This window comes from Vipera berus (genome assembly GCF_964194415.1).
Source record: "Vipera berus genome assembly, chromosome: 2".
In the NCBI taxonomy this organism is placed as follows: domain Eukaryota; kingdom Metazoa; phylum Chordata; class Lepidosauria; order Squamata; family Viperidae; genus Vipera; species Vipera berus.
This window is the reverse complement of record NC_138203.1, coordinates 222,113,487-222,135,722: the sequence shown is the minus strand read 5'-3', so window position 1 is coordinate 222,135,722 and position 22,236 is coordinate 222,113,487. Positions and strand designations below refer to the sequence as shown.

General features: G+C 38.3%; 2 protein-coding genes across 2 annotated transcripts in view; one reads left to right on the top strand and one right to left on the bottom strand.

Annotated features, from left to right (window-relative positions):
* Window positions 1-22,236, top strand: part of DNAH1 (dynein axonemal heavy chain 1) — a gene marked incomplete at its 5' end in the record, with an annotated part of 176,028 nt that overhangs the window by 137,685 nt on the left and 16,107 nt on the right. Inside the window, 12 exons of the mRNA XM_081320734.1 lie at window positions 8,541-8,732; window positions 9,892-10,059; window positions 10,186-10,377; window positions 11,284-11,415; window positions 12,642-12,767; window positions 13,649-13,768; window positions 18,381-18,530; window positions 19,514-19,674; window positions 19,819-20,044; window positions 20,132-20,327; window positions 21,119-21,270; window positions 21,768-21,964. Coding sequence (XP_081176860.1) covers window positions 8,541-8,732; window positions 9,892-10,059; window positions 10,186-10,377; window positions 11,284-11,415; window positions 12,642-12,767; window positions 13,649-13,768; window positions 18,381-18,530; window positions 19,514-19,674; window positions 19,819-20,044; window positions 20,132-20,327; window positions 21,119-21,270; window positions 21,768-21,964 — 2,012 coding nt within the window. The remainder of the gene's footprint in view (window positions 1-8,540; window positions 8,733-9,891; window positions 10,060-10,185; window positions 10,378-11,283; window positions 11,416-12,641; window positions 12,768-13,648; window positions 13,769-18,380; window positions 18,531-19,513; window positions 19,675-19,818; window positions 20,045-20,131; window positions 20,328-21,118; window positions 21,271-21,767; window positions 21,965-22,236) is intronic.
* On the bottom strand, window positions 279-4,948 carry LOC308661312 (HAUS augmin-like complex subunit 3; the record flags this gene model as incomplete). Its single annotated transcript, XM_081316231.1, has 4 exons — window positions 279-500; window positions 1,390-1,606; window positions 2,120-2,559; window positions 3,755-4,948. The coding sequence occupies 4 exons, from the start codon at window positions 4,946-4,948 to the stop codon at window positions 279-281; spliced, it is 2,073 nt and encodes a 690-aa protein (XP_081172357.1).

The following is a 22,236-nucleotide window of genomic DNA, read 5'->3' as shown; positions in this document are numbered from 1 at the left end:
AAGAAGAACATTATACACAGAAGCCTTATACTGTACAATATTTCCCAGGTGATTTATGGTAATGGAGAGATTTTGTCAAATCAACTCCCAGAAAAGAGCCTCCAACTTAATAGACATAAATGTGTCCTTCAGAGAGGAGATGGCAAGAAGATGAAACTCTACCCTGCTAACAATGCCAGAATGCTTCTCTTGGAAGCCTTTCATTAAGTGGAGGCAGAATTTACATAAGAGCCCCTTGGAGCAAGATCTTCTTCTTTTGTTGTCCGCTGATGGCTCCCTTATGCACAGGAAGATACCAATGCCTGCTTTTCAACTTTTTCTACCATCTTCTTCAGATGGTCTGGGTTGCTGAAGAAGTATCTGTAGAGGTTGCGCTCTGTCTTCTTGAAGTGGCTCTGCAGAGATTTGTGTTTGGCCTTTAAGTCAGTCAGGGTATCCATTAGAATTTGATAGATTTTAGCTTGTGTGATGCTAAGTTGCTCCAGAGGTTCTGACAATCCCTGCAAAGAAGATGGTCAAAACAAGTGTATGAAAAGCAGCATGTGATTTGTTCAATTCACCTGGAAGGGGGCTTGCTATCCAAATTTCATTTAGAATCTCAAAGGGAGAAAACGTAATTATGGTAGGATAGACTAATTGTTTTCTTGGGTGTTTATTTATTTATTTATTTAATTAATTAATTCGATTTATATACCGCCCTTTTCCCAGAGGATTCAGGGCAGTTTACAGGGCAGATTAAAACAATACAATATATACAAGTTAAAATAAAAATTAAATTAGATAGCCCCAAAAACTAAAAAATAAAACTTTAAAAACCTTAAAAACCCTCAGTCCAAGCCGGCAAGCTCGAATAGCCAAGTCTTTAGGTCCCGGCGAAACGAGCAAAGGTCGGGGGCCATCCGGAGTTCCACAGGCAGCTGATTCCAAAGGGCAGGCGCACCCACTGAGAATGCTCTCCCCCTGGGTGCCGCCAGCCGGCACTCCCTGACCGGTGGCACCCTGAGGAGACCCTCCCTGTGGGAGCGCACAGGACGATGGGAAATTGATGCTGGCTGCAGGAGCTCCCGAAGATAGTCCAGACCCGTGCCATTTAGGGCTTTATAGGTCATCACCAGCACCTTGAATCTCACCCGGAAGGCAACCGGAAGCCAATGCAGCTCGCAGAGAAGAGGTGTTACATAGGAGTATCGAGAAACCCCCATCACAACTCGTGCGGCCGCATTCTGCACCAGCTGAAGCCTCCTAGTTGTCCTCAAGGGCAGCCCCATGTAGAGAGCGTTGCAGTAGTCTATCCGGGAGGTCGCAAGTTCTAGGATGCTTGTACGTATATAGCAATAACGTAGTAGAAAAACAGAACTTAACATATAAAGGACAAAGACCATTGCATACCTGAGCATGAAGCATTAACTGGTTGGAATCACCATATATCAAACAGTATAATGCCTTGTTTTCAGACTCTAGTTTAAGAAACTGAGGAAATGGAGTGGCTAGCTGTATTTGAAGCATTCTGAGTTCTTGGCACAATCTTGAACCCCTGCTTGCCAAAGTCTCATACGAACGAAAAAGTTGTTTCTCTTTATTGTGTTTGTCCAGCATCTCCCACAACCTAAGAGAGAAAAGGGCCCTCAAAATTAGAGGATTTAGATTTTAATTCAAAGAATATTTAATATAAAGAGTAGGGAGATAATTATATATTATCACAACCATATGTGCTAAATACGGTAGAGTTGCTACCAAACCTTAAGTCCATTTATTCCTGTCATAAGATTATGAAAGAATTCAGATTCTCTGAACAGTCTTCTGATTAAAATCTAAGACAGTTCCAGTATTTTTCTGAAATACAAAGAATCGGTGTTACTGATGTGACTATCCTAAATATTCTATTCTATAGAAACCCTTCCTTTTCCCCCATTCTGCCTCAACATTTTCTTTCTTCCCATTAAATTCTGTTCTGTAAAAGGGATAAAATTGTTCTCTGGCATGCTGTTTCAGATTTAGTCAAATATTATTTAATTTTGCAAAACAATCCAAGCCAAGCCAAACAAACCTTCATTTTTAGTAATCATTAAGCACTTGTGATTCAGTAAAGTTCCACTGCCATTCCACCACCATTCTTTACCGTAAAGTAGTGAGGTCACTAGGATCTATCAAAATCCGTGGGCATTGCTTAATGGAGAATCTTGAATCTTCAAAGCAGGATTGGCATTCTTGTAACTGAGACTCAGATTCTTTCAGGACAGTCATCAGTCCCTCCAGCTTATTTCCAACCCATTGCAGATTCTTTTTCTTCAACATCAGCAAGAGTCTCAGCACCTCAAAGTGGCTGAGCTGCCCCAATACTTGGTCAATAGCTTCCTCTTCTACACATTCAAGATACTCAAGTCTCATGTGTTCCAAGTCTAGTTCTCCATTTATTATAGGCAGGCGAAAAAGGCGGGCAATGCCTTGAAGCAAGGACACAAGCAATTGGGTCTTTCCCTTTACCTCAGTTTGGAGAATGCATAACTGTTCCTGGCATCTAGTCACATGAAAACTTAACTCACTCTTCTGTTCCTTCACCTGGAAAACAGCAAAGTATTAAATTCTTTACAGCCAAAGATACTGGCTTCACATTTTTCTATCAGTTTTACTGCCAAGTACAAAAATATATTCTGATACCCTCAAAAAAGATTACACAAAGTAAAATTTATGGTTTGGAAAAACAGCTTGAGAATCTAATAAAAAAAACACTCGTGGGAATTACAGCAAGATGATCCCTGTACATCTCAAATTTCTGACCTTAAAACAATTTATTTGCAAATGGAAAATTGCCAAGAACATTCAACATAGTCTCAATTGACTTAAGAAAAAGAAACATTTAAAAATGCAGAAGGAAATTGAAATAAAACATCAGGAGGTTTAGATCTATTTTTCTAACAGTTCGGGGTTGCTGCAAAGAATAATGAAATTTCAGTTAGCATGCACAGCATATGTCAGGAGAACTACAGCAAAATTTAAGAGATCACCTGAGAAGCTAACGAGAAATGTTAAGGAAGTTAATGGAGAAAAGAAGGATTAATGTCCTGAAGAACATGTAAAAAAAATCACTAAAATACAAGTAGACAATAAAAGATTCAAAATTATTTTGAGTATATTGTGAATAACATTACAGCCAATAATAATATTTTTTTAAAAAAACAAACAAACATTAAAGCGGAAAGTTTTCTAGGTAGGAATTGATTGAAGGAACATTACAGGGTAATAAAGTGATTGCGGAGAAGGTTTTGGCATAGAAAAAAAGGCATGTGAGAGAAGATATAAAATTAGCCATGATTTTTAAAAAGTAGGTTGAAAGTAGGTCTTGCTTTTTTCAACACAGGTAATATAACATTCAAGACATATAAAGTGTTTTTACTAATACACTGACATTTGTGTCAAAATAGGTAGCAATAGCCACTAGTTTGTACAACTTTAAAATAATTACATAAATTCATGCATAACAAGGTAACCACTAACAATAATGGTAAAGCACATCAAATACAGTTTATTATTAATAGCAGCTGCTAGAGTGGCAGGGCAAAACAGTGTTATTGCACTTCTGTCTTACTGTGGGCTTTTCATAGGCATCTGGCCATTACAGAAATAAAAAGTTAGAACAGGTTGACTTTTCGTCTGCTCCTTATGTTAAGTAGAGTAACTGAGCAAATAGGATCAATACAAAAAAAAGAAAGGAAGAGAATGTTTACAGAAACCTGAAGGCTTAACCTTAACCTACCTTGTTCTCCTTAGTTACTTTTAAAACTTTTTCTGCCCATTGCAAGGTGGATGAAAGTCCTTTAATTCTTGCCGTGGTCGTGGCTGTAATTGTTTCGCTCCACATGTATGTTAACTCCATGTGTCCCAGTTCTTCCCTATAATTTTCCATGTTTTTAAGATGCTTTGTTTGGCCAATTTCTGTCTGTGTCTTCAGCTCTTTTTGAAAGAAATCCTGAATAGGTAAGCCTTCAGTATTGAAATAATCTACTTTTGGTTGATCTATTTTTTCTAGTAAGTCTTTCTGTTTAAATTCTGGCTTATTCTTGCTGGGCAGTTGCTCTTGATGGATAGTTATTTTGTGATTATCAGGATTATCCGTATAATCTGAGCCCTTGTCTTCTAATTGCAGTTGTTTAGCTAGTTTAGCTATAGATTCTGAAGTTAGCTGTTCTGTAATATCTCTTTGCCACTTTTTTTCAAAAGCTGTTTGATCAATCTCCATATCACTGATACTTGTCACAACATTTGGAAACAATCTCAAAAAAGCTTTTGTGAAATTTTCTTCTATTTCCATATAATGCTCTAGATCTCTTGACAAAGTTAGTTGCTCATACCCAGGTTCCTTATGCCAGTGTGCTAACTTCTCTGTTATCTGACAAACCTCACTGAGGATATCGTTGCTTTGAAAATTCTCTAGCTGAACCTTTAGGTGCACCTTCTCTAGTTCTCTGTTTAATCTTTCTTTTTTGTCTGCTAAATGGCAGAGCTTTTGCTTTAAACTGGCTACATAAATCTGAAGCTTGTTGCATCGCATTATTCGACATGCATATTGATTCTTCAGCATCTGTATCTCTTGTTCAAGTAACTCAAGCGGTAAGGTTTCATTTTCTTGTAGTTCTCTGTTCAACTGAAAAGACTGGCTACAGGTTCTCAACACTTCCTCCAATGCTTCGTCTTCTAAGATGGGCTTCCCAGAAATGACCAGCTTCTCATAGGTCTCTAGTTCTGTAGGATTCAGCACATTCTCTTCTCCCACGGTGTTGCAGAACCATTCCAGAAATTGCTCTGTCTCGGGACAGTCAAAGAGCCAGTCAAAGTCCTTCTCATGAAGAGTAGTTGCCTTGGGATAGATAGTTTTCAAGACCTCTACAAACTCTGTTCCTCTGTCAATGGCCTCCATCAGGAAAGCTCTGGAGCGTCTCCGTGCGAACATGTTTGGATTGTTCCTCTAATCCTGAGAGAAATATACAAAGTTTGTTTCATATAATAAAGAGAATGTGTTACATCTACAATATAGCTGGGCAATTATAGCACTTATCACTTCTAATAGAAATCTGACCAGAAAATACCAAAATACTAGGGTTTTTTTGTTGCAGTGTATAAACAGTAAATTAGTCTTTGAAAATATGGACAATTTTCTCATTCATCTTAGAAACCAGAGATGGGCTAAGTATGGTTTCCAGTGGGCAGGGTCATACTCCAGAATCTTATGCAAATGTTTGTACTATCCATTAATGCCGCGTTTCCCAACCTTAGGAACTTGAAGATGCGTGAACTTCAACTCCCAGAATTCCCCAGCCAGCATAGCTGGCTGGGGAATTCTGGGAGTTGAAGTCCACGCATCTTCAAGTTCCTAAGGTTGGGAAACGCTGCATTAATGTACATCCATTTACATTATACCTACTCCAGCTCTTTTGTTCTTTTTACCTTAAGCCTAAAAATTGGAGGAGGAATGTTTAGAAAATATAGCTCTTACAAGCAGAATAGAAAATGAGGCTTCTTTGCATGTTAATTCCAATAACAGCTCAGATATTGTGATATAAAACACTTGCCCATAATATTTTCCAATTACAGTCTTCTTCCTATACCAAGTAGATATGATAATAGAAAAAATACAGAAATATTTAAAAATATTACCTTTTTAAATCCCTTTAAATCTTACCTCTCTAACCACAAAATATAGGTTATTACTTTCTTTTTAAAACACAAATTGCAGTTCTTAGGCACATTGTATAAAATTGCAGAGCACCATCACTACTAGTTAATCAATCCGAAAAATAAAACAGGATCATATACTGTATTTCTGGTCTGTAGGCTTGCTTCTGCTAATATAACTCAACTGATTAAGATATAGTGCCTGACATATAGTGCTGTCGTGCCTGGTTTATTCTTTTTTGTTTTTTACTCTGCCAAATTGTCCTTGCTTAAGTTAGCTATAAATGTCATCTGAAAAAAAATGGCAACCAAGTTTCAGTCCAGTATCTTATTCCTCTATCAAGGCTGAAGTCTACTTAATCTTTTTCTTACATCCTGCTTCGCTTAGGCTAAACAGATACCAAAAGTACAAGGCTTCTACTCTTGTGCATAGGAGAGACTTTCTACAGATGAAACCCATCTTGCTGAACATTTTGTCTTCCACATACCTCTAAAAGATGCAGGAATTCTATACACTTTTGAGCTCAGTCACACTGATTCCAGTTACAACAACCCTAATATTCTATATCAATAAACTATCTCTCTCTCTCCCTCCTATTGGAACACAGTTCAATTTTATGTGTTTTGGACTTAATGCTGCAATGCTTAAGTCACTAGGTAGAAAGTACCATTTGCATTTAAAATATTATCAGAATTATATTCCCTGTGTGTTTTATACAAATGCACATCACTTAGTAACTACTGACAAATGCTGGACACATCTTTCTATTATCATTTAGATAGTTTTATCTAGGTGAGCATGTGCTTACACTTGCACCTTTATTTGAACATTAATCTTACTAAACATAACAAGGCCTTAATAAAAAAGACACAAATTGACCTTGTGTGACTGATACATATGTGCACCCCTACTGGTAAACTAAATTAACAATTTCAATCACAAATGTTCTTTTCTCATGCAGCGAAAGTCTAACACTGATTACCTGCAAATATGAAACCAGCATATCAAAGAAAAACATTTTGTCCCTGTACTTGTTATACAATTGCAATTTACTGATTTGGCTTTTAAAACAATAGTCTTCTTGCAAGAAAAGTGTAGTTCTGAAATTTTAATTTCATTTTCTTTAGTTATAAGGGGGAAACTTGTCTTACTCTCTGTATCAAACTTAAGCAAGCAGCATCTCAGTCTGACTATAAAAGAACCACGGGTATATTATGGGACAAAAAGTTTACTTTTATTATACTAATTGAGTATAATAGAGCAGACATGTCAAACACAAGGCCCGGGGGCTGGATCCGGCCCGCGAAGTGGTTTCATGTGGCCCGCGAAGCCATCCTGGAAACAGTGAGGGAACGGCCCCCACTGCCTTGGCCCTGGCCCAGAGACCCTCCTTCTGCCAGAGACGCTCAGATCTGTCCCACTCCTGCCCAGGCCCCCATAGGCACCCTTGATGAGAACGATGTAGAGCTGGCCACGCCCACCCAGTAGGCCATATGCACTCTACCCACGCCCACCCAGTAGGCTACGCCCACCCTGGCCATACCCACCCGGCCCCCTGAGGGCAACTGCAATGTTGATATGGCCCTCAATGAAATTGAGTTTGACACCCCTGTAATAGAGCAAAGACACTGAGTTAGGCTTATCTAGCTAAAACCTGCTTCATTCATCTAATCTCACATTTGCAAATGCCTTCCTGATATTTGCATTCAGATACTTTATTCTGGTTCATACTTTGTATATCCAAGACAGAATTTATCATCATCTCTCTCCCAAGTTAACATAAATTTATATAATCTACAAGGCATCTCTTCTAAGAATCTGTTTGCACCATTGCAATGACCTCAGACATCCGAATGGTTTCTAACTTCTCAGCTTATCTTTTTCTTTCTGCCTTTATACTTTAAACTGTCTAGAATGTCCACATGATGACTGGGTTCTACTTAACATAATTTTTCTCAAAGGGGTGAACATTAGATTTCTTATGTTGGTACTATAGGAAATCTGAATATTCTTTAACACATATAACTCAGTCTGTTTTATTACAACTTATCTTTGGCTTAAAATTGCTACATATATCATAGATAAAGTTCTGAATGTGATAATAAAATAACCCTAAAATAGTTCCTTGAAGAACTTTGGTTTTACCAATCCTGGGATGTGGTAAAGTGGATAATTCTACATAATTGGAAAAATATTCTCTTGATTTTAATATGAATATGAGTTTGTCATCTGTTTTTGAAAGTCTACGTTTGAAAAATGAGAAAATTACACAATATAGTCTATAAGATCTTAGTTTCACTGGGTTAATTGATCTTTGTTAATTGTTCTCTTTTTAACTCTTTATTTCAAGCATTATACTCACTGTATAGACCAGGGGTCTTCAAACTTGGCCCTTTTATGACTTGTGGACTTCAACTCCCAGAATTCCTCAGCAAGCTGGCTGAGGAATTCTGGGAGTTGAAGTCCACAAGTCATAAAAGGGCCAAGTTTGAAGACCCCTGGTATAGACACTCCTTTTTGGCAATACATTTGTGTACATTATTTAAAACAGATGTTAAAAAACAGAAATTATATAGCTGAGCAATTTTGCCTCCTTTTTCTCTGTGGTCTTCATTTATTTCTAAGTTACAAATCTCTTCAGGCAGGGATTAACCTTTTCCTCACTGTTTGCAGACCGTATAATTAGCACTATTCACATGTCAGGTATTCGTGTGTAGACTGATATGAAAGACCAATCACTAATTCCTGTGCAAATAATAACTATCATTCTTTTATTGAGTTGGGGATAATTACCAGTCCTCTAACAGATAGCAGGACGTTATTCTGAACTGCTTTTTAAAATATTTCATTGTAAAATATTTCCAATTAGGTGCGAGCAATGCAGCGCCCTCCGCTTGGAGTGAAATTGGTGATTGAAGCGGTTTGTATTATGAAGGGAGTCAAGCCCAAAAAAATAGCAGGCGAGAAGCCAGGTACTAAGATAGATGACTACTGGGAACCTGGCAAAGGTCTCCTTCAGGACCCAGGGAAATTTCTTGAGAGTTTATTTAAGTACGATAAGGTAGGTATTTGAAAGGTGTTTATTCTTACTTACCCACAGACACACACACTTTGGTTTCTAGGGGTCTCCTCTTACTTTACAGGGACCAACAGTATTATTTTCTGTCCCGGGTAAAAGGTAAACTGCTCATGTCCTTTTTAACAGCAGCTTGATCTGCAAGAAACAGCAGGTGGAGCCTTTCATGGCAATTGTTAATAATCCGTACTACCTCCTGATATCTGTAGGTGGAGCTGTTGTTAAGTCAGAAGAGCTGAGTTGTGTTTAAAAAAACAACACAGTTTGGTAACTTTAAGCATCTGGGTAACTGTGGAACTTAAAACGCGCTCTCTCTCTCTCTCTCTCTCTCTCTCTCTCTCTCTCTCTCTCTCTGTGTGTGTGTGTGTGTGTGACTTTTTTTTTACCCTGGGCCTTTTACATATGGGTGGCTATTGTTATTTACCCCAAATAAAAATACCAGCAAAGTCTGTGGGAATCCAAAACTCACATTGTTAAACCAAAAAAAAGAAAGAAAAGAAAAGAAGTGGGAGGAGAAAGGTAAGAGTTACAAACCCTTGGATTTTTTTTCCAATTAAGATTGGAATTCAAGTTGAAATGCCTCTCTTCCAGGGTACATCCTTCTACTTGATACTTTTGCAGAGATGCAGAAGTCTTACTGCATTATTTTCTCATGGTCATATGCTATATAGTCCACTCAACCCAAGAAATTAAATTATATCTTGCTTGTTTATGCTTAGCAAATGTAGTTTTGTAAGTATGGCTTGTGATACGATCTGGTTATAGCTACCCAGTTGGAACAGCCTGCAGCCTGGAATCATGGGTGTTCCATTACTGGAGGTTTTCAGACTAAACTTGGACAATTTGTTTGGAATAGTCTTAGGATTCCTGTTCTGGTTTAGAGAGCAGGGCTAGAAGACCTCCAAGATCCCTTCCCTATTACTATGATTTGATTACATAATGCATGATTATAACTTTGTGACTATGTGTTAGGAACTATTACCTTAGCTTAGCTTCAAGTGGAAAGGAATAACACAACAAATTGTAAGGTTCCTCTGATACAGGTAACATATTTTTACCATGAAACCTTGCACTGTTTCTCTTGACCATTCATGTCTTCCTCCTCCCAGCATTCAAAAGTTTTTTTAAAAAAAAATCATTTCAGGATAATATTGCAGATACAGTCATCAAGTTCATCCAACCGTATATTGACAGTGAAGAATTTCAGCCAGCAGTTGTAGCTAAAGTCTCCAAAGCCTGCACATCCATCTGCCAATGGGTCAGGGCTATGCATAAGTACCACTTCGTGGCAAAAGCTGTGGAGCCAAAGCGGGTAAGAATTCTTGCCGTGCTTTTTCAAAATCACATACTAGATAACTCTGCTATCATCTGTGCTTTGGAATCTTCTTAAAAAGAAGCAGCAATTATGTGGTGTTCACAATTATTTCCATTTCCATAGCAAGCCCTGAGGGAAGCTGAAGAAGATCTGCAAGCCACACAGAAAATCCTCGATGAAGCCAAGGAACATCTTCGAGAAGTGGAGGACGGCATTGCCCATCTTCAGGCTAAGTACAAAGGCACTTTAGCCACAAAAGAGGAACTAGAGATGAAGTGTGATCAGTGTGAACAGAGACTGCACCGAGCTGACAAAGTAAGCATAAATCAAGTAGTAAGATAAATTCAACCAATTAAGTCAAATAAAATCTTAGCTTCCAGTTTACGTTCAAAGGTGACTAATAGATTGCTTCAGTTACACTGTGGAAACCCACGCCTGGTTTTTTATAGCTAAATTTAACTATGATTAATCTCACAAGCTGAGATGATTTTTAAACAGGCCATCAATGCAGGATTGAAATGGTGGAGCTTTTGTTTTTTTAAAAAAATATTGATCTCCAGACAAATTCAATGATAAATCCTTTGTAGTATTTATAAATTTGGATTATTTGAGAGCTTATCACAAGCAACTAAAAAAACAATGGAGCAGATACCAGTATGTGTCTGTCTGTCTGTCAATCAATCAATAAAGGGTGAAAGTTCTGAACCAGTGGGGGGGTTATGATAGTTGGCATACTGGAAAGCTGATTCCAAAGCATCACAATCCTGAATTGTGATTCAGTTGAAATGGCTTAGAATCTGGCCAGCATCTGCATAAGCCAGGGCACCTTAATGGTGTAATGCAGAAGGACCCAATAGTGAAGGACACTAGGAATGACACATTTTCTATCATTTCTGATTTTTTTACTGTCTTAAATAATGCAATTGTCTTCCTACAAATTCTCTTCCCTTGGAATTGTTACACTGGGGAAAAAATAGTAAAATGATCTCTTTCCATCCAAATATGTCTTCCAGGAAAGGTTTTCTACTCCCAATTTACAGTTATTTTATTAGTTCAATCGTGTGTGGGATTCAAGTCCAATGTTTCATGTTAAATAAATTTTTTTGTTTCTAAAAAAAAGAAGTTCATGTGTTGCCTTCTTGCATTTCCTATTAGAGTTTTCTGCTAGGAGAAGTTCTGAGGAAGAAGCAAAATAACACATTATATATCTCTTCTCATTAGCTAATTAATGGTCTGGCTGATGAAAGAATACGTTGGCAGGAAACAGTCCAAAAACTAGATTATATGATCAACAACATTGCAGGAGATGTTCTAGTTTCTGCTGGCTTCATTGCATATCTAGGAGCATTTACGGTGAGCAAGAAAAATGTCTTCTTTTCCACAATATCTGAGCTTGATATTGAGTAAAGGCTGCTCCTGCAGCTGTATACCAAGACAATATATTTGCTGTCCAAACATTTCTTTTTTTAAATTTCTTTGTATTTCTTATTATTATTTATTGTTTTATCACTGTACAAAACAGTAAAACAAACAAAATGAAACAAAACGAAAGCATATATTCAACCGTAACAACAGGAAAAAAAGAAAAAAATAGTGTACAAATACAAAAAAGTGGTCAATTAAATTTAACATGTAACATGTTGGATCCATTCTGGCTGGGTGCTGAAAGAAAAGAAAAATTTCAAGAGAATTATACTGTCTTACACTGTCTCCTGGGAAGCAAGCCACTCCAACCAAAATGGAGCCTTCCCTACTACTCTTCTACATAGCCTCACTGTTTTCAGCTCTCAGTTCATGTTCTGGGAGGTCAGCTGAGATGATGGGGGTCTCCTTCCTAATGAAAAACAAAGGGTGTAACCCAAACAATGAAAATTCGAGTTTGGGTTTCTCTTGGAGCAATGAAAATAGCTAGAATTTCAGGATAGCTGGAATTTAAGCTGCTTGCAGCAATCCATCCCTGGTCTATAGTCCCACAGTGAGACAGGCTGCAAATTGAATGAATGAATGAATGAATGAATGAATGAATGAATGAATGAATGAATGAATGAATGAATGATCAGTTAGATGATCAGCTCCACTAAAACCAAAATATTTCCTCATTACTTTTCTCCTTCAATTGCATGATTTTCCAAATTACACAAATATACAAAGTTGTTCTTGCTACCCAAATTTCTTTCACGGATTGAGAAGGGGAATCCATGGTTTGCTATTATCCAATAATATCCATGTCAGACCTAAACTGTTATGAGATGCAGGCTTGCTGTAAAAATTTATCTAAATTAGAATTAACTATGGTTAGCAGTACTAAGAGGGAGTGCACACACAGTTCAAATGGTGTCTTCTAATCATGCTTTGGAAACTGATGAGCTCTAAGTGCAGAGCTGAGCTTAAGTTTACAATAAAATCTGTACGTAAAAGGGAGTATGTGAAACCATAATCTGTAACATTTGAACTGAAACTTTGTATGAAACCTCCTAAAATAGTTATTCCCTAATAGTTATTGGCTACAAGTAGCTGAAAAAAAGTAATTTGATCATACTAGTAATTTCATGTTAATGGTTCAATATTTTCCTTTCTAGGGTCAATATCGCATATCCCTTTGTGAGGAATGGATAAGCAGGCTAGAGTTATATAATGTTCCACACACTAAAGAACCAAATCTGATATCCACACTTGGAGACCCAGTGAAAATCCGATCATGGCAGGTAATTTTAATATGCATACCGACTAGCTTTGTCATATATCAAAGCTTTGAATTGCTAAGCATTTTTAAGGCACGTGAGTCCTAGAGAGTGATAATACAAAAGGAACAGTTCATGGAGATTTTAACAAGTTTTAGGAATTTTATACATTCTACTTGATAGAAAATATTCAAGAAATTACCCTGAGAAGCAGTATTTATAGTGGTGCCACCCAACTATTTGAGATTGTGATTTCCATACCTTCTAGAATTGATGCCTCCTTGAGAGGCTCTGTCTATAGTATTATTTCAATATGCCAGCTGGCATCAGTACATTGGGATAACATTAGATGAATCCTCATGTACAAAAAATCTCCAATAAAATTTGCTTGGACTTGCTGAAGAATAAATCAGAACAGAGAAATAATTCACATTTGGACCATCTTAAACCTAAATTATTAATTTTATTCAAAAGAATTTAAGATTAGCTAAGATAGCAATTATAGACCATTGCAGTATTTCTAGAAAATATGGGCACCTTTTCTTTTGATATACTGTATGCTAGGCATCAATTCTAGAAGGCATTGGCTCCTGTCATTCATATGGACCAGCCAGAAAGTATCTTAACTGAACCTTAACTGAACATACTCAGTTGTTCAGTTGTTCAGTTTGAAACAACCTGTCCAACTGTATAAATAAAAGCTGTTCAGGGATGTCTCTAGTTATTCTGTAGTAAATAAAAATTTACAGTGAAACAAAGGATAACATTACAGTGTAACGTAAAATTCTACTCATATTTTTTTTAATTTCTTTGCCATTAGCACTTGATTTACATAATTTGTGTAGTTTAGAAGATTTAGCTTATCTTGAGACAAAGCAAACGTGTTTTATGTTCTTCATATGCAGATTGCAGGTTTACCTAATGACACCTTATCTGTGGAAAATGGTATGATTACACAGTTTTCTCAACGCTGGACACTGTTTATAGATCCACAAGGACAAGCCAACAAATGGATAAAAAACCTGGTAAACCTCCCCTGTTGATGTTATTAAACACATTCATTTGTATCAAAGGGGTTTTTCTAGGTGGCATTAAAAGCTTCTTCCTATAAACACTTGTTATATCTTCCTCTTAAAATACTTAACTTACAAATGACAAATATAACACTACAAAATTATATTCTGCTATAACTGAACTCCCCTTCATGGATTACTGCCTTGTTGTGGCGAAGGGGCTTGCGTAATTCAATGAAGCTATGAGCTATGCTGTGCAGGGCCACCCAAGACGGACAGGTCATAGCAGAGAGTTCTGACAAAACGTGATCCACTGGTGAAGGAAATGGCAACCCACTCCAATATCTTTGTCATGAAAACCCTATGGACAGTACCAAAAGGCAAAACGATATGATGCTGGAAGATGAGCCCTTCAGGTCGGAAGGTGTCCACTATGCTACTGGGGAAGAGCAGAGGGCTAGTAATACTAGCACCAGAAAGAATGAAGCCACTGGACCAAAGCCGAAAGGACGCTCAGCTGTGGATGTATCTGGTGGTGAAAGGAAAGTCTGATGATTTTTTCTCCATAGGAACCTGGAATGTAAGATCCATGAATCAAGGAAAGCTGGACGTGGTCAAACAAGCGATGACAAGACTGAACATCAACATCTTAAGAATCAGCGAACTAAAATGGACAGGAATGGGTGAATTTAATTCAGATGCCCATCAGGTATACTACTGCGGGCAGGAATCCCTCAGAAGAAATGGAGTAGCCTTCATAGTCAATAAAAGAGTAGGAAAAGCAATCCCCAAAATGACAGAATGATCTCAGTCCAAATCCAAGGCAAACCATTCAATATCACAGTAGTCCAAGTCTATGCGCCAACCACCGGTGCTGAAGAGGATGAAATTGACAGGTTCTATGAAGCCCTACAGCACCTTATAGAACTAACACCAAAAAACAATGTCCTTATCATCATGGGGGACTGGAATGCTAAAGTAGGAAGCCAAAAGATAACCAGAATAACAGGCAAGTTTGGCCTTGGAGTACAAAATGAAGCAGGACACAGGCTGATAGAATTTTGTCAAGAGAATACAATGGTCATAGCAAACACTCTTTTCCAACAACCCAAGAGACGGCTCTACACATGGACATCACCAGACGATCAACACAGAAATCAGATTGACTATGTGCTCTGCAGCCAAAGATGGAGAGGCTCTATACAGTCAGCGAAAACAAGAGACCAGGATCTGACTGTGGCTCAGACCATGAGCTTCTTGTTGCAAAGTTTAGGCTTAAACTGAAGAAAGTAGGGAAAAGCACTAGGCCACTCAGGTATGAATTAAATCATATCCCTGTTGAATATACAGTAGAGGTGACAAATAGATTTAAGAAATTAGATCTGATAGACAGAGTGCCTGAAGAACTATGGACGGAGGTTCTCAACATTGTACAAGAGGTAGCAACTAAAACCATCCCAAAGAAAAAGAAATGCAAGAAAGCAAAATGGCTGTCTGAGGAAGCTCTGCAAATAGCTGAGGAAAGGAGAGAAGCAAAGGGCAAGGGAGAAAAAGAAAGATAGGCCCAATTGAATGCAGAATTCCAGAGAATAGCTAGAAGAGATAAGAATGCCTTCTTAAATGAACAGTGCAAAGAAATAGAAGAAAACAATAGAATAGGGAGGACCAGAGATCTCTTCAAGAAAATTGGAGAGATGAAGGGAACGTTTCATGCAAAAATAGGCATGATAAAGGACCAAAATGGCAGAGACCTAACGGAGGCAGAAGAGATTAAGAAGAGGTGGCAAAATTACACAGAAGAACTATACAAGAACGAGCTTAACGTCCCTGATAACCACAATGAGGTGGTCACTGACCTTGAGCCAGACATCCTTGAATGTGAAGTGAAGTGGGCCTTAGAAAAGCTAAGCAACAACAAAGCTAGTGGAAGTGACAGTATTCCAGCTGAGCTATTCAAAATCTTAAAAGACGATGCAGTAAAAGTGCTACACTCAATTTGCCAGCAAATTTGGAAAACTCAACAGTAGCCACAGGATTGGAAAAGATCAGTTTACATTCCAATTCCAAAGAAAGGCAGTGCCAAAGAATGTTCAGACTATCGCACCATTGCACTCATTTCACATGCTAGTAAAATTATGCTTAAAATCCTACAATCCTACAATCCTTAAAAGACTCCAGCAGTATATGGATTGAGAACTACCAGAAGTACAGGCAGGATTTCGAAGAGGCAGAGGAACTAGAGATCAAATTGCCAACATACGCTGGATCATGGAGAAAGCTAGGAAGTTCCAGAAAAACATCTACTTCTGCTTCATTGACTATGCTAAAGCCTTTGATTGTGTGGATCACAACAAACTGTGGCAAGTTCTTAAAGAGATGGGCATACCAGACCATTTTATTTGTCTCTTGAGAAACCTATATGTGGGCCAAGAAGCAACAGTGAGAACTGGACATGGAACCACTGATTGGTTCAAAATTGGGAAAGGAGTCCGGCAAGGCTGTATACTGTTTCCCTGCCTATTTAACATATGCAGAGCACATCATGAGAAAGGCAGGGTTAGAGGAATCAAAAGTTGGAATTAAGATTGCCGGGAGAAATATCAACAACCTAAGATATGCAGATGATACCACTCTAATGGCAGAAAGTGAAGAAGAACTAAAGAGCCTCTTGTTGCGGGTGAAGAAGGAGAGTGCAAAATTTGGGTTGAAACTTAACATTAAGAAAACCAAGATCATGGCATCTGGCCCTCTCAATTCCTGGCAAATAGATGGGGAAGAAATGGAGGTAGTGACAGATTTTATTTTCCTGGGCTCCAAGATCACTGCAGATGGGGACTGTAGCCAACAAATTAAAAGACACTTGCTCCTGGGGAGGAAAGCAATGGCAAATCTAGACAGCACACTAAAAAGCAGAGATATCACCCTGTCAACAAAAGTGCGTATAGTCAAGGCTATGGTCTTCCCAGTTGCAATGTATGGCAGTGAAAGCTGGATCATAAAAAAGGCTGAGTGCCAAAGAATTGAGGCCTTTGAACTATGGTGCTGGAAAAGACTCCTGCGAGTCCCTTGAACTGCAAGGCGATCAAATTGGTCAGTCCTAGAGGAGATCAACCCTGACTGCTCTTTAGAAGGCCAGATCCTGAAGCTAAAACTTAAATACTTTGGCCACCTAATGAGAAGGAAGGACTCACTGGAGAAGAGCCTAATGCTGGGAAAAATTGAGGGCAATAGAAGAAGGGGACGACAGAGAATGAGGTGGCTCAATGGAGTCACTGAAGCAGTAGGGGTGAGCTTAAATGGACTCCAGAAGATGGTAGAGGACAGGAAGGCCTGGAGGAACGTTGTCCATAGGGTCGCGATGAGTCGGACACAACTTCGCAGCTAACAACAACAAAGATATGCAGATGATACCACTCTAATGGCAGAAGGTGAAGAAGAACTAAAGAACCTCTTGTTGCGGGTGAAGAAGGAGAGTGCAAAAGTTGGCTTGAAACTTAACATTAAGAAAACCAAGATCATGGCATCCGGCCCTCTCAATTCCTGGAAAATAGATGGGGAAGAAATGGAGGTAGTGACAGATTTTATTTTTCTGGGCTCCAAGATCACCGCAGACAGGGACTGCAGCCAAGAAATTAAAAGATGCTTGCTCCTGGGGAGGAAAGCAATGGCAAATCTAGACAGCACACTAAAAAGCAGAGACATCACCCTGTAAACAAAAGTGCGTATAGTCAAGGCTATGGTCTTCCCAGTTGCAATGTATGGCAGTGAAAGTTGGACCATAAGAAAGGCTGAGCGCCAAAGAATTGAGGCCTTTGAACTATGGTGCTGGAGAAGACTCCTGCGAGTCCCTTGGACTGCAAAGCGATCAAACTGGTCAGTCCTAGAGGAGATCAACCCTGACTGCTCTTTAGAAGGCCAGATTCTGAAGCTGAAACTCAAATACTTTGGCCACATAATGAGAAGGAAGGACTCACTGGAGAAGAGCCTAATGCTGGGAAAAATTGAGGGCAATAGAAGAAGGGGACGACAGAGAATGAGGTGGCTCGATGGAGTCACTGAAGCAGTAGGCCTAAGCTTAAATGGACTCCAGAAGATGGTAGAGGACAGGAAGGCCTGGAGGAACGTTGTCCATGGGGTCGCGATGGGTCGGACACGACTTCGCAGCTAACAATATAACTGAACTACTGATTATTTATAGTATATTTTTATTTAATTTTTACCTTCATTTTTATAGTTTAATTTTTGACTTCCCTAGGTACAAAACATGTACTAGAATTGGTAATGTTGAAAATCAGTTTCACCCAGGATCAAAGATAATTGGTGATAAGAAGCAGTATTATACAGAGTGACTATAATTATTTTCTTTGCTATAATGTATCAATTAACTTACACTTTGCTGAAATCAGTCTCCAGAACTTTGCAGTGGCATGGTTCTTTATTTCATTCACTATACTTCTTGTTATGTTCATTGCAATATCAAAATTTACGTCAATGCGTTGATCCTTTCTCTCCACATAGGCACCCATTTTGGTCCATTTCTTGTCTTTGTTCCTTTCCACTTGCATATAAATCAGTCATCTGGTTCCATCTCTGCTGAGTTTCTTTGTACCCTGCTGTTTTTCAGGAAAAAGATAGTGGGTTAGATACATGCAAGCTCAGTGACCGGGATTTCCTGCGCAGCTTGGAGAATGCTATTCGTTTTGGGAAACCATTTCTCTTGGAGAACGTAGGGGAAGAATTAGATCCAGCTCTTGAACCTGTGCTGCTGAAACAGGTAACTTATTCTCTCACTCTGTCCGACTCTGTCTCTCTGTCTGTCTGTCTCTCTGTCACTCTTTGTGTGTGTGTGTTGTTTTATAAGGTTATCAGGATAAAACTACATTCCACTCCACTCTCACATCTTTAAGGCCAGCCTGCTGGGAGTTTTCTGTATGCCAATCAAGACTAGAACGTTGCATAGTGCAACTGAGTTTTGTACAGAAGGGAATTCCTTATTTTTTCATTATATTATATTTTTCTCCATAATAATCCCCTACCGTTTGCCATTCCCCGTCATTTATAACACAGAGGAAAGGAAGATGGAGTAAAATGCAAGTTTCGTGCTGAGATCCATAAATCATCAGTAATCTGACTCATATCAGAATAGCTGAGAACCAGGCATTCACTTTTGACCATGAATTTCCACTACAACCACATACAGTAGGTTGATTCATCCCAAATGATGCTGCTCTCCATGCACTACTCCTCTAAATGAGTTGGACAGAACTCACTGTGGAAATTATCATTTTTTAATATCCTAATTTCTATTATAAAAAAACTAAAGATAAAAGCATGGAAAAATATAGAAAATAAATTTAAGAAAAATGTAAAAGAATAAGTGCAGATAAACTTGTTTACAGCAGTTACAAACAGATGTATTGTCGCTCCTCCCCATTAAGGGAGAAAATCATGATAGGTAGGTAAAATGAGGACCCAGACTGTTGGGGGCAATAAGCTGACTTTGTAATAATGCCGCTTGGGGGGGGGGCGAAAGCCCTAATAAGCGGGCATATACATAGAACGAAGGCTATTGCTAAGCACATTGGTTTGTGCTTTAGATTGTAAGCCGCCCTGAGTCTTCGGAGAAGGGCGGGATATAAATGGGATTAAAATAAAAATAAATAAATAAAAAATAAATTTAAATATTATTGCTCCTGCATCACATTCTCTCTTTTTCATGTTTCCCTGAAATGTTTTCATGTTTCCCTGTTTATATAGACTTATAAACAGCAGGGTAGCACAGTATTGAAGCTGGGAGACACATTGATTCCATATCATGACGATTTCAACTTGTACATCACTACAAACCTTCCTAATCCCCATTACACTCCAGAGTTATCAACAAAGCTTACCCTGATTAACTTCACTCTATCTCCCAGGTAATGTCAAATTACTCTCTCCTATATTAAATATTAAAATCAAATTAAAATGTTGTGGTCATTAATGGATGACTAAAATGTGCTTTTTATTTTCATTTTATTATTTGCCATGCTCTGCTTACTTGCTTGGTTACTTAATTACAGTGGCTTAGAGGACCAGTTGCTAGGTCAGGTGGTAGCTGAAGAACGTCCTGACTTAGAAGAAGCTAAGAATCAGCTGATTGTCAGCAATGCCAAGATGCAACAGGAGCTGAAGGAAATTGAAGACCAAATTCTTTACCGCCTGAGCTCTTCTGAGGGGAATCCTGTGGATGACCTGGAGCTCATCAAAGTATTGGAAGCATCTAAATTAAAAGCAGGAGAAATTCAGGTGCTTACTCGGGCTCCCATCTCAATCACTTGTTTCTTTTGACTGAAGATAAATTTGCATTTTCTTTTCTTTTTCAACCTCCTACAGGCCAAAGTAAAGGCAGCTGAGCAGACTGAGAAAGATATTGATATCACTCGGTTGGAGTATGTCCCTGTGGCTGTCCGCACCCAGATCCTTTTCTTCTGTGTCTCAGACCTGTCCAATGTTGATCCCATGTACCAATATTCCTTGGAGTGGTTCCTCAATATATTTCTAACAGGAATTTCAAACTCAGAGAGAGCAGGTATTTTTCATGACTTACATGTATATAATATCCATTCTTGCCCATTCAGAACTTCTTGCTGTCTCACTGAAGATCAGCAAAGGGAGATATATTTTTTTATACAGGACAGTGTAGGTCTTTGCATGGTCCAAATGACAATTTATGCAGTACATTAGGAACTGAATAAACACCAAACTTATAAACAACAAACATATATACAGTATGTTCCCTCTTCTGCCTCTATTGAAATATCATTTTTTATTTTTTTATTTTAATTCCATTTATATCCCGCCCTTCTCCGAAGACTCAGGGCGGCTTACGAGCTTAGCAGTAATATCATAAATATCATAAATATTAAGGTGTCAAAAGCAATGATGGTGGCAGTATTGAGTCTACAAAATGCGTGCTATGTTGACATGGTCTATGGAAATTCTCAGTCATCCAGGTCATAGTTATCTTAAAGGTGCTTTTTCACAAGGCAACTGGACTTTCTTGTTTTTCTTTGAAGACGTTTCGCTTCTCATTCAAGAAGCTTCTTCAGCGAAACGTCTTCAAAGAAAAATAAGAAAGTCCATTTGCCTTGTGTAAAAGCACCTTTAGGATATGTCATCATGGTGTATATTTAGATGCTATATTTTCCCCTCACCATTCTAAAAGCTACCCCTATGATTGAAGCTCTAGATGCATGGTTTTTTAAAAAATATTAGACTTGTTGTTGCTCACATGGACATTTTTTGGATAATAACCTCACGTAAGACTTTGCTTCAAGTCTGCATCATTTTCTTCATTCTTTTGTGAATTACTGCTCTCAGATACACTGAAGAAGCGGATTGCAAATATCAATAAGTACCTCACCTTTAGCCTCTACAGCAATGTTTGTCGTAGCCTCTTTGAGAAACACAAGCTCATGTTTGCATTCCTGGTGTGCATCCGGATCATGATGAATGAAGGCAAAATAGACATGGTAAGAATAATAACATCTTCTGTTAAAGGTTTATATGTGGCTGTAAAATGCATCTGAACAAAAGAACAGCAGTTGAAGATATTTAATGTATGAAAAATATCAGTTGATACAAATAGTAAATCAGATTATAAGCTGGATCTTCTGGAAGAATATTAGTGAGAAAATAAGACAGGTCTCCTCCACAAATGGCATTCTGAGCTTAAGCCTAGCTACTGTGAACTAGGTCTTTACTATAATTGCTGGCTAGAATAGAAGGAATGTGTGTATTCATTAATGTTCAAGAAATAATAGATTCTACTAATCATGCAGAGTATAATGTGCTCTATAAAAGTTTTATAAACACTTAGATTTATAGGCTTGAAAGGAGAACATTTCCATATATTTATACACAGAGGTGAATGCAAAGACCAAAATGTGTATAGTAAACAAATATCACTCATGATCCAAGATTCACATTCAGACAGCACTCTACATGTTTTTCTAATTTCAACATACAGGAGGAATGGCGTTACCTTATTTCTGGTGGCTCTATAAAGATCATGCGAGATAATCCCGCTCCTGCCTGGCTATATGAGAGAGCATGGAATGATATCCTGGCCTTAAGCAACTTGCACAATTTCTCCACATTTGCAGATGACTTTGTGGCAAATTTGTCTGGGTTTCGCACAATTTTTGACAGTGCCGACCCTCACAGGTAATGTTACTTTCAAATCTCCAGATTTGCTACATTTGCACAGTCACACTATCATTTAACCATGGTTACAGTAAAACTAAGTTACCATTTGAGTCAAGTGTGAATGCTCTTTAGTTCAGGGACATAGCTATGGGTTTGCATGTGTTTTGCTATCATGTTTCCCAGAGTAGAATTTCAATTTTCCAATCTAATCTACAAAGTGAGGTTCTCTGATAGTCCCCTAATCAGATCTGATCCTGCTAAACTTTCTGAGATCAGCCATAGTAGGCTAG